The sequence below is a fragment of the Podarcis muralis genome, chromosome 13 (genome assembly GCF_964188315.1).
Source record: "Podarcis muralis chromosome 13, rPodMur119.hap1.1, whole genome shotgun sequence".
Taxonomy (NCBI): domain Eukaryota; kingdom Metazoa; phylum Chordata; class Lepidosauria; order Squamata; family Lacertidae; genus Podarcis; species Podarcis muralis.
In genome coordinates this window covers 45287302-45299998 of record NC_135667.1, presented here as the reverse complement: position 1 = coordinate 45299998, position 12697 = coordinate 45287302, and the positions used below count along the sequence as shown (strand labels likewise).

Below are 12697 nucleotides of genomic sequence, written 5' to 3'. Positions count from 1 at the left end.
CAGCTATGGCCCAGATCTATTCAGTCTATATGCTAACTACGCACACATTGATTGTGTGAATTGGCTTGAAACGTAACAAGATGGATATTGGCAACAAACAAAATAAATAGTGCTGGAAGCAAACTGGAGCTGAGGACTAAGTAGGCATCTTCATTCTCCCATTGTGGCTGCAAATCCTAGCCAGAGAAACATAATTTGAGGGGACCTTAAAGTGATGGTAAGAGTCCCCCGGTCAAACAGACATGCCTTGTTGAGCCAGTTCGCAAGGAATGACATTGAGCTGGAAACCTAAAGGCTATAATTCTAAGCTGGGTCTGTTTTTTCCTGGGTGTGAGGAAGAGGCTCCAGAGCCCTATTGATCCAGCTTTTCCTCCACATGGCTGGTTGCTAAGCAGAAACTGAATAGGATGGTGCCTAAATAAACTTCAATCCATTTTAATTAGTCTGTTGGGAAAGGGAGTGAAGGGGATCAATAGCAAAGCGCAAAGTAGCGTTTGAAGAGGAAGCCCTCACTATACATCCCTTGAAGGAAGGCAGAGCAGTTCTCACTTGGTGGTGGTGGTGACTTTCCACATTACAACCTAAGGCAGCCTTCACCAACTTGGTGCCCCCACTTCAAATGTTTAGGGCTACAAATCCCAGCAGCTCCAGATACCACAATCTTGCTAGTTGGGGTGGCTGTCTAGAACTGTAGTCCAGAACATCTGGAGGGAACAAGGAGTGCATTCATCGCCAATATGGAGCAAAGGAGATCCCCTGTAATAATGCCAACCACATTTTTTTTTAAAAAAAATATTTTTATTAGCAATTTCAACATAACAAATTATCAAACCATATAATCGCATACATTATCTTCCCTCAGCTACTCTTTGATTTCTCAGCACATATTATTCTCTGCATGTTATAAAATTGTGCATATCCTTACATAATCTATCTAACATAGATAATAAATTTGTGTGTGTTTATTCAAAAACTGCCAAGGAATCCAGTTCATTTTGTTGTCTTTTTAGGTAATTTGTAAAAAGCTCCCATTCTTCCTTAAAGTCACAGTTGTCCTTGTTCTGCAATTTATATGTCAATTTAGCCAACTCTGCATAGCTCATCAATTTTTCTTGCTGCTGTTCTTTCGTTGGGATTTCCTCATTCTTCCATCCTTGTGCTATCAAGACTCTTGCCGCTGTTGTAGCATACATAAATAAGTTCTTTGTTTTCGTTGGCAGGTCTTGTCCTACAATCCCTAACAAAAATGCTTCTGGGTTTTTTACAAATGTCATTTTAAACATTTTTTTTCAATTCATTATATATCATTTCCCTTTTTTTTTAACTTCTCTACATTCCCACCACATTCCCATAAAGCTGTGGGATAAACCTTAAGTTATGACTTCCAAATGTATGATTTAAGTGGGGGAAAGCGGTGATGTTTAAATTTGCCAGAATAACTCTGCACTTTATTTTGCAGCATTTTTTGAATGAACTAATCTGGATTGTTTTGTGTGTGTTTGTTGCAGTTGTTTTCAGGTGTGTGTGTGTCTGTGTGTGTGTGTGTGTGTGTGTACACACCTAGAAGGCACCAGGTTGGGAAGGACTGCTTTAAAGCAAACTCTTGGAAAACTGACTAAACCGAAAACCTTAATTCCAGTTTGCTACTCAATTATGCCCCTCCCCCTGCAATCCACGGATTGTCAAGATGAGCCATATGCATCCATCTTTGTCAATATTGCTCAGAGATCTCTATCAGAATTAAATAAGTTGTAAAACTGTAGCTGCCGGGCCCTTTCCTTATACTGCAGAAACTGGTTTGCTGAAATAGCGAGTGATAGCACAGATTTGGAAGGTGCGTGGAATTTGTTTGCGACAATTAAAATTGAAACCACGAAAAGAATTTCATGCAGTGCATTCTTGGTCTGAGGGAACTCATTGCAACAAGACATAGCAATGAGCAAGAAATATAACTTGGCACAGAAGAGGACAAGACAAAAATAATTATTAGCAGAAAACTAAGGCAGACAGCCCTTTCCCCTTTGTTTCTGTGATCCTTAATAAAAAATAAAAATAAAAAACCACTCCGGAATGGCTACCTATTGATATAGACTCCATTCCTCAATTACATTTTCCTGCCCTTGGGTTCCAGGCTCAAGGAAGTTTTGAAGGCAGCCCTGTATCGGGAAGTTTTTAATGTCTGATGTTTTATTATGTTTTTATATTCTGATGGAAGCTGCCCAGAGTGTCTGAGGAAACCCAGCCAGATGGGCGGGTATAAATAATAACATCATCATCATCATCATCATTATTACTACTACTGCGGGACGCGGGTGGCGCTGTGGGTAAAAGCCTCAGCGCCTAGGGCTTGCCGATCGAAAGGTCGGCGGTTCGAATCCCCGCGGCGGGGTGCGCTCCCGTTGCTCGGTCCCAGCGCCTGCCAACCTAGCAGTTCGAAAGCACGTCAAAGTGCAAGTAGATAAATAGGGACCGCTTACTAGCGGGAAGCTAAACGGCATTTCCGTGTGCGGCGCTGGCTCACCAGATGCAGCTTTGTCACGCTGGCCACGTGACCCGGAAGTGTCTCCGGACAGCGCTGGCCCCCGGCCTCTTAAGTGAGATGGGCGCACAACCCTAGAGTCTGTCAAGACTGGCCCGTACGGGCAGGGGTACCTTTACCTTTTACCTTTACTACTACTACTTTTAGTTTTCCAGGCTTTAGGCAAGACATGTGCCATTTCTAACATCCACAATGGATAGTTGAACCTTGGCAGTCAGTGCTAGTTAGAATCATATACCTGTAGAGTTGGAAAAGACCATGCAATGCAGGTATCCTTTGCCCGATGTGGGGCTCAAACCGACAACCCTGATATTAAGAGTCTGATGCTCTACCTGCTGAACAAGTCCTATAATCCCCAATGGACAGAAAGATATGCAACAGACAGGGGAAATATGCATGCCCATATATAATACACAACAACCAATAAAAAACAGCCCAGTTTTAAAAGCCCATAAAAATTGATGTTCCCGTATAATATGTACCTATCCTTTCAAGCAAGCTCAGTACAAATACTCTAGGGCAGCTGTTATGAGAATTATAAGGTCTAAGATATAAAATAAATGTTAATAAATGTACCAGGCAAACACATACATAAATATATAAACCACATGTCTGAAACAGTACAGGAACAGTCCTAAAGCCATTTTGACTCTTTCAGTGACCTCAAACATTCCTCTGCAGTTTGGATGGAAATGGGAAAAGCCTCTCCATTGTCTCTGTGCTCACAAATCCTGCCTTACAGGCACATTTGGGTATGAATAGGGTGAGCCTGTGACCTGGACTCAGGAATTAAATATTTATCATCACAATAGAATGGCCAGCCTGACCAGGTAAACCCATTAACAGGTTTGCTGCCAGACAGGATTCTGCTGTAGACTGCCCCTTCTATGATGTATGTATGATGTATTGGGGGTGGTCTTGAGCTACAGGGTGGCAATTTCAAGTCTCTATAAGGGCTTGCGCACTGTTGTTCTGGGTTCCTCCTCTCTCTTGCAAGGGGGGATGAGCACCCTGTTGCAACAGTTTAATAAAGACCATGCTTACTAGCTGTTTTGCTTCTCAATATTCTCTGGTTGGCCTCTGTTATTTTCTCCTACCGATAATCTACATAAGGACTCTATATGGGCTCTTCACTACCCCATAAGGGAAAAGGAGCAGTTTTTTCTTATAACAGCAGCTAAGTCAAATTCCTTCATAATGGCTACCAGGTAACCCACCTTTGATTCATTTATTTCTTCTCTGAAGAAACATTTTGATCAAAAGCTGGAAATCTAGGGGTGCAGGAAGAGAATAGAAAAAGACAGATAATTGGCAAGCAAACAACATTTGGCCTGTGCCTCAGCAGAACAGTTTGGGAACGTCTCTGTGAGCTCATGAAAAGCCTTTGCCTTAGTTCATTAAAGGTAAAGGGACCCCTGACCATTAGGTCCAGTCGTGGCCGACTCTGGGGTTGTGGCGCTCATCTCGCTCTATAGGCCGAGGGAGCCGGCGTACAGCTTCCGGGTCATGTGGCCAGCATGACTAAGCCACTTCTAGCGAACCAGAGCAGCGCACGGAAACGCCGTTTACCTTCCTGCCGGAGCGGTACCTATTTATCTACTTGCACTTTGACGTGCTTTCAAACAGCTAGGTTGGCAGGAGCAGGGACCGAGCAACGGGAGCTCATCCCGTTGTGGGGATTCGAACTGCTGACCTTCTGATCAGCAAGTCCTAGGCTCTGTGGTTTAACCCACAGCGCCACTCGCATACCTTCTGCCTTAGTTCATTACAGATCAGCATTTCAAAAACAGGCTTCCACCTTAATTTTATCTGTTTATATACTGCAAGTTGAATCAATTCCTGCACAGGGCATGGTTGTGGGATAAGATGGAGCAGTGAGAAGAGAGAGACAGCATCCCCTTTCATAGATCCCACCCACTCACATAGGCCTGCTTTCATTCCCACTCAGGTGCTGAAAGGCTTCCCCGACTGCCTGCAAGCTGATATCTGCCTCCACCTCAACCGCACCCTGCTCCAAAACTGCAAGGCCTTCCGAGGAGCTAGCAAAGGCTGCCTGCGGGCCTTGGCCATGAAGTTCAAGACAACCCATGCACCACCTGGGGATACACTGGTGCATTATGGAGATGTCCTCACCACTCTCTATTTCATCTCGCGAGGCTCCATCGAGATCCTCAAGGAGGACATTGTGGTGGCCATCCTAGGTAAAAGAATTCTCTCTGGGAAGGGTGGGCTGGAAGGCCTGTTCAATTGTAGGAAGCAGCAGTTGCCCTCGGGCAGCCGTGGCAAATTGTGTACAATCATAGAACGGTAGAATTGTTTTGTAAATAGTCTTTATTATATATCAATTTACATAAAGCTTAAACAATACACTTCAATATACCATACATACAATATATACATACCTACATACATACCCAACGTAGACACACCATAAAAATTAGACTTTTTCCCATTGTGCTGTATTACAGTTTGTTAATCTGTACACATTTCATTAAGAAGTGTGCATGCACACGAAAGCTCATACCAAGAACTAACTTAGTTGGTCTTTAAGGTGCTACTGGAAGGAATTTTTTTTGTTTTGACATTTCATTTTTGTTATTCTACTCTCCCCCCTTTTTTTTATGCAGACAAAATTTGCTATACATTTTCTTTGTTTTCAAGGTTCTATATCTGTCAGAAGATTTACATTGTCTGTGTAATTTTAAAGATATTCTTAAGAAAAAATTACTTAAAATGATTAGAATTGGAAGGAGTCATGAGGGCGATCTAATCCAACCTCCTGAAATGCAGGATCTCTGAGTGTTTCCTGGCAGGGAACTTTGAAACCAGAAGAGACAGTTTGTACCGTATTTTTCGCTCTATAAGACGCACTTTCCCCCTCCTAAAAAGTAAGGGGAAATGTGTGTGTGTCTTATGGAGCGAATGTAGACTGCGCAGCTATCGCTGAAGCCAGAAGAGCAAGAGGGATCGGTGCGCACTGATCCCTTTTGCTCTTCTGGTTTTAGGGATAGCCATGCAAAGCCTCTTGAACGTAGCCGGAGCGCTCCTGCCTCTTCACTCAAGAGGCTTTGCGTTGCTTTCTTGTTTTCCTCCTCTAAAGGTGTGTCTTATGGTCTGGTGCGTCTTATAGAGCGAAAAATACAGTATATCCCCATTTCCACTCAGAGGAAAGAACAGCTCTGCTGTGGAGGTTCTCCTCCCCCTGTAAAATCCAGAGGTGCAGCTAGGGCTGGACCTCAGAGCCAAAATCTATGGGCCCCGCAGCCCATTTTTGTAACACTTCCATCATCGCTAACACACTTGCAAGTTGAGTGGACCATTGGTCTCTCTCCCAGAATAGCAGGAAAGTTGTTGCATTCTAACAGGATTTCCTACGTTGTGCAGGGAAGAACGACATATTTGGGGAACCTATCAGCCTCTACGCCAGGCCTGGGAAATCCAATGCAGATGTCCGAGCCCTCACCTACTGCGACTTGCACAAAATCCAGCGCGAGGACCTCCTGGAAGTCTTGGATATGTATCCAGCCTTCTCAGATAACTTCTGGAGCAATCTGGAGATAACTTTCAACCTGAGAGATGTGAGTATCTGGTGGGGCTGGTGGTAGAAGATGGAGGGTTGGCGAGGAAGAGAGAGAGGGAGGTCTGGGGAAGGGAAAGGAAAGCTAACTGAGGCTAGGACACAGCTAAAAGTCTCTGCACGGCAAATTGCTTAGGAGAAGCAGAATATTTAGGCAGGAAGAATGAAGTGAGTGGTATGAAGCAAGATGTAGGGAAACCATGGGAACCTCCAAGTGTCCCTATTTTCCAGGGACAGTCCTGGATTTACAGAAGCCATCCCAGTTTCTGACTGATCCCGGCATGTCCCGCTTTTCCTTAGGATGTCCCTATTTTTTATCTGAGAAATGTTGGAGGGTATGGAGTTATGGGACCCGAGAAGATAAGTAATTATGCAACCTTTAGAAGACACCTGAAAGGGACGCGGGTGGCACTGTGGGTTAAACCACAGAGCCTAGGACTTGCTGATCAGAAGGTCAGCGGTTCAAATCCCCGCGATGGGGTGAGCTCCCATTGCTCGGTTCCTGCTCCTGCCAACCTAGCAGTTCAAAAGCAGCTCAAAGTGCAAGTAGATACATAGGCACCACTCCAGCGGGAAGGAAAACGGCATTTCCGTGCACTGCTCTGGTTCGCTAGAAGTGGCTTAGTCATGCTGGCCACATGACCCGGAAGCTGTACGCCGGCTCCCTTGGCCAATAAAGCGAGATGAGCGTCGCAACCCCAGAGTCGGTCACAACTGGACCTAATGGTCAGGGGCCTCTTTACCTTTTAGAAGACACCTGGAGGCAGCCTTGTATAGTTTTACCATGATTTATATATGTTGGACGCCACCCAGAGTAGCTAGGGCAACTCCGTCAGATGGGCGGGGTATGATGATGATGATGGAATAGGACATCCCTATTTTCATCGGAGAAATGCTGGAGGGTTTGTGACTATTACTTTTCTCTCTCAGGCAGACAGTGTTCCTCGGTCCCCCCTCAGTGAGGAATATGCATGCAACTATCGTCGAGCCCGGCGCCGTAAGCATTCCCTCTGCAAAGCGAACAAAATAGGTGAGTCAATCTCTCAGGAAACATTACAGGATTGCTCCGTTCAGAGTGGAGCAATGGACCGAGGAAGATAGAAGGCCCATTGCTGCCACCTCTTGACCGTTCCCATTACTAAAACTTAAGAGATGTTGTCCTGAGCCAGTTCAAAGGTTCGTCTAGTGCCGTCGCCTCTGATAGTGGCAGGACAGTTGCTCTGGGAAAGTTAACAGTGCAGGTCAAGATGGAGTTGGGTTCTACCTCTGCTGTTCCTTCCTCTAGAGATCAAAAGTATGTGCCTCTTAACATGGAGAGTCACGCAGCTTTCTTGGCTGCTGATAAACCCATATGAGCTTATCTAAGTCGCTTTAAAGGTTTCTTATATCTGTGCCCATCACAGCAATTCTCTCCACAGGCCTTGTGAGGTTGTTGGGTTTTTTGGAAATGTGATGGTTAGAGGAGGAGGAGGAAGTTGGGGAGGGGAAGAAATACAGCTTTAGGAGCCAGGCAAAAATGTTCCTTTTTAACCAGGCCTTTTGTTGATCTGATTGACATCCTATGCCCTTTTAGAATGTGGGTTTTCTTGGAGGGGAGGGATGTTACTGGATTGTTGTTTTTATTTTGATTATATATATTGTGGTTTTTATGTTGATCTTTTCTGTGAACCGCCCTGAGACTTCTGGGTGTAGGGCAGTATATAAATTCACTAAATAATCATCATAACTCAGTTCAGCACACAGGTAAAGCCAAACCTATCAAATTTGCACCTGCTGAAACAACGTGCAAAGAGAAACACAGCTACCTTTCAAAATTCACATTTACCCTTGTGACCCTGTTGTTCAACCAAACGGTATTTACCAAAAAAATGCATACATTAGGTTGAAGTGTGCATGAAAATGAAGATATTGGCGAAAATAACATACAGTGGTACCTCGGGTTACATACGCTTCAGGTTATAGACTCCGCTAACCCAGAAATATTACCTCAGGTTAAAAACTTTGCTTCCAGATGAGAACAGAAATCGTGCTCCAGCAGCGCGTCAGCAGCAGGAGACTCCATTAGCTAAAGTGGTGCTTCAGGTTAAGAACAGTTTCAGGATAAGTATGGACCTCTGGAATGAATTAAGTGCTTAACCTGAGGTACCACTGCACACAGATGCATTATATTAGGGGAAATCGCTTACAGAAATGTGCACTTTAGTCAAAGCTGTCCCGTTAGGAGAAATTAGCACTAAAGCGCTAATGGATTTTCATGAGGTGTTCTTCATTTTTTAAAAAAAAAATTGCTGTAAAAAGTGGAGAACTGTATTTAATATAGGGGAAGTGAGGAAGTGGACTTGACGTGAGCATTTTGTTGCTGTATAGATTCTGCAAGCAGCTAGGTCACAGCCATTGGCTCCCCATATTAAGCTTACCCGCATTCTTTGCTGCCTCTGCAGACTCGGATAACTTGGACGCAGGCATCTCAGATCCTGAGCAGTACCACGCGTACTCAGAGCTCACACAGTTGCAGCGTCCGCACAGCAAGGACCATTGGGATGATATGTGCAGCACTACCACACCCTGCTCCCAGACCAGTGAAGAGGAGGCCAAGATGCCTAGCCCCACGAAGAACGAATCTTTCACAAACGGTGAAAAGGCCAAATACGCCCCAGCTGTGGTAAACCTGGTCCCTGATGCCATTGACGTGGACAAACTGGTGACTGATGACAGCCTGTCCTATGCAGGTACGGGTAACTGGGGGCTCCGGTTGGGTAAATTATAGTAAGATAATCTGCTTGGCCTGAATTACATGATTATCTGATAGTCTGCCTCAAAAGTCCTGCCCTGTTTGTTTGGCCGCTGCGGGAATGGATATGGGATCGTGCCAGCAGGGCACGGTGCCACAGAGGATTACCGTTGTACCGCTGAGTGTTAATTAGACATTCCTGCTGCTTTCCATCTGTGAGAGGCTGATGAAATATAATTTTAGGCTCAAAAACATTAAGCTTAAGAGAAGGGTTAAGGAGCTTACAGATTCACTGATAGGCCCGAAATCCTGGAAATTGTAATTTAAGGTGCCCTCTGACGGCTCGATGGTCATTGCCCTACAGCAGTGGTTCTCAAAGGGAGAGGGCGGCTAATGCGGCAGGAAGATTCAAGGGCAATCAAAGAAACATTTAAACGTTTCAGTGTAGTAAAGGTAAAGGACCCCTAGACGATTAAGTCCAGTCAAAGGCAACTATGGGGTGCGGTGCTCATCTCACTTCAGCCGGCGTTTGTCCGCAGACAGCTTTCCGGGTCATGTGGCCAGCATGACTCAACCGCTTCTGGCGCAACAGGACACTGTGACGGAAACCAGAGCATACAGAAATGTCATTTACCTTCCCACTGCAGCGGTACCTATTTATCTACTCGCACTGGTGTGCTTTTGAACTGCTAGGTTGGCAGGAGATGGGACAGAGCAACAGGAGCTCACCCTGCCGCGCGGATTCAAACCGACGACCTTCTGATCAGCAAGCCCAAGAGGCTTAGAGGTTTAGACCACAGCACCACCTGCTCCCTAGTGAAGTTAGGATATACAACCATAAACAGTATCCATGGCTCTTTTCATTGGCTATTCTACAGTTCTCCACGACATATTGTTGTGAACAGGGATTTTCAACTCATGACAAATATGAAAGATCAGAAAAGAGAAAGGCTTCTTTGAGTTGATGAGGAGATGAGAGTTTGTTTGTTTCAAACTAGACCTAACATAAATGAGATTACCAGGCAAAAGCAAGCTCACACCTCCCTTTGGGTTTGTATACGTACCTGAGGTACGTATGTAAGAGGCTCGTTTATCATATTTTGGGAATGATTCATGTTCTTATGTAGCTGCCTTTGGATGTCCTGTGGTTATATTATAAAGTAGTTGTGTTCTGTGTTCTAAATAAAGCACTGCTAGGAGTTGTTCCATTTTTGTTTTCCGATATATTTCTTATCAATTTTTTTTAAAAGTGGTGTGGTGTGAGCAAATTTTTATTCTGGAAGCGTAGCCCAGAGAAGAAAGTTTGAGAAAGGCTGCCCTACAAGGTCCTGTGCTTCAACATTCCTCCAACCTGCAAAGGAAGGGTTTTGCAGCTCAACCACCTGTCAGGGAACTGCCATCGGAAGGACAGGAGGTGCAAAGGCTCCCTCAGGTTGAAAGAGACGGAGCAGCTGAAGAGGGAACCAGTAGGGGGCGAGCAGGAACTTCCAGGGAAAGTGAGTCGGAGGGGTGGCTCAGAGACGTTTCCAGCGAAAACAGTGGAGAGGTCTCAGGACCTCCTATAGGGACACCCACGCCTCGCCGGAAACTGTCACGCAGAGAGTCCAGAAGACGTGTTTCCGTGAAAGAGCTTTTATGTTGGAAACGTTTCCGAAAGCAACCACTTTCGGATTCTACTAGCGATTGACGCAGCCATGCCGGAGGGGCTCCGTCACAGGCAGAGGTTTGAAAACCTGATCAAACTCTGAGGGACTTGCATTTTACGCACAAGCAGCTCATCATCCCACCACAGCAATCCGAAAGTCACTGAAAGCCAGCTTGTGCAAGCAGCGGCATCATGAGCGACCCAGCCGGAACCGGAGGAGCAGGAGCAGCTGGAGGAGGTCCAAGCCTGGAAGAAAGGTACAGGGCGTTGGAGATCCAGCTGGCCATGCAAACGGCGAGGCTTGAGGAGAGGAGGGCTCAGGATGCAGAAAAGGGAAAGGAGAAAACCACCTCGATAGCCAGAAAGGTGCCAGGATTGGTGCAGAAATTCGGGGGAGATCCCAGAAACTATCATGCCTTTAGAACTGAGATGCAATACGCTCTCAACCTGCAGTATGATGACTTCCCCGACGAGGAATCGCGAGTGGCTTTTGTAATTGGCCATCTCGAAGGGGGGGCGAAGGATTGGGTTCGACCCCTGATGGCAGTGAATAATGAGATACTAAAGGACACGAGGAAGTTTTTTCGTGCCATGGACCTGATGTTTTCCAGTGACATTGAGCAGGGGGTGGTACGAAGGCAGTTAATGGCTTGCAAACAGGGGAGCCGATCTGTCCGTGAGTACTGGACTGAGTTTACTATGCTGATTCATAAATTGGGGTGGGACCTATCAGCGGAACCCATCCAAATGCTTTTTGAAGAGGGGCTTTCTTCGGCCGTTAAAGATGAACTTTCCCGGGGGCCAAGGGCGGAGTCTATGGACCAGCTGACCAAATCCGCGCTGGCCATAGGAGCGCGCCAGGAAGCGAGAGCTTTGGAAAGGCGGGAAGGGAAAGGAGAACGTTGGAGGGAACTGCGCATTCCGGACATTCCAGAGCCACCTTTCCCGCCGGCAGAGCCGATGGAAGTTGGAACAGCGCGGGCGCGCGCAGTTTCAAATCCCAGTGAAGGGCGGAAGAAGGAGGGAAAGAGCGCCAAGAAATGTTATCTCTGCCAACAGCCAGGGCACTTTGCCAGAGTCTGCCCACAAAGAAAGGAATGGCAAGGGATGGCAGGAGCTGTGGGGGAAAGGGAGGAGGAAAACAAGGAGCAAGTAAAAGCCAACGCCTGGCTGCCACCGTCGGGGCACAGCAGCCAGGCCAAAGAGCAGTGAAAGTGCCCACGCCAGAACCACCCAGACCTGCTTTAGTGATAGAAGTGTCACTAGAGCTGCCAAATGGACACCCCCTACAGGTCAAGGCGCTTTTGGATTCAGGCAGCTCCTGTAATTTTATGAGTAAGGAGTTTGCAGCTGAGCACCAGATACAGACCATCCCTTTAAGTAATCCCTTGCAGGTGACCACGATTGATGGCAGAGAGCTGTTGGGAGGAGAAGTTAGCCAACAGACTGTCCCGATGATAATGAGGGTGGCAAGGCACACCGAACGGATAGCGTTTAATGTGGCCACCTTGGGAGGAGCTCCCATCATCTTGGGGATGAGCTGGCTGGCGCTACACGATCCGCTAGTGGGCTGGCATCAGAGGGTGGTCTCCTTTGGGTCAGCGCATTGCCTAGAACACTGCAAGCAGGGGAAGGTTCAGGGCGGAGACAGAGTCACCCTAGCCGGGATGGAAGTAATGGGCAGAGGGAAGGTGCCCCCGCAATACGCAGATCTGAGCAACGTATTCAGCGAAAGGGAAGCAGACAAACTGCCGCCGCATAGACCCTTTGACTGTCAAATCAACCTACTCCCTGGGGCCCAACTCCCAGTGGGCAAGCTGTACGCCATGTCCGACAGGGAGATGCAGGAGCTGAGGGAGTTCATTGACAAAAACCTGAAGCGAGGTTTCATCAGAGAGTCCCGAGCGGTGGGGGGCAGCCCAGTGTTTTTTGTGGACAAAAAAAACACAGATAAGCCGAGACTTGTGTGTGACTTCAGGGCCTTGAATGCAGTGTCGGAACCCCTGGCTTTCCCTATGCCCCGAATTGATGACATTTTGACCAGGGTAAGGAAGGGAAAGATTTTTACAAAGCTGGACCTGCGGGGGGCGTACAATCTGATACGCATAAGGAAGGGAGATGAATGGAAGACCACCATGTTCACCCCTTTGGGAGCCTTTGAATACCTCGTTATGCCCTTCGGTCTACAAGGAGGCTCCGCGTGCT

The 12697-nt window shown here is 46.6% G+C and overlaps 1 protein-coding gene across 2 annotated transcripts in view; it reads left to right on the top strand.

Annotated features, from left to right (window-relative positions):
• KCNH6 (potassium voltage-gated channel subfamily H member 6) overlaps window positions 1–12697 on the top strand; it is a 132506-nt gene that overhangs the window by 108973 nt on the left and 10836 nt on the right. For both annotated transcript variants that reach the window (XM_028703316.2, XM_028703318.2), the window contains 4 exons: window positions 4488–4740; window positions 5924–6117; window positions 7047–7146; window positions 8558–8845. In XM_028703316.2, the coding sequence (XP_028559149.2) occupies window positions 4488–4740; window positions 5924–6117; window positions 7047–7146; window positions 8558–8845 (835 nt within the window). The remainder of the gene's footprint in view (window positions 1–4487; window positions 4741–5923; window positions 6118–7046; window positions 7147–8557; window positions 8846–12697) is intronic.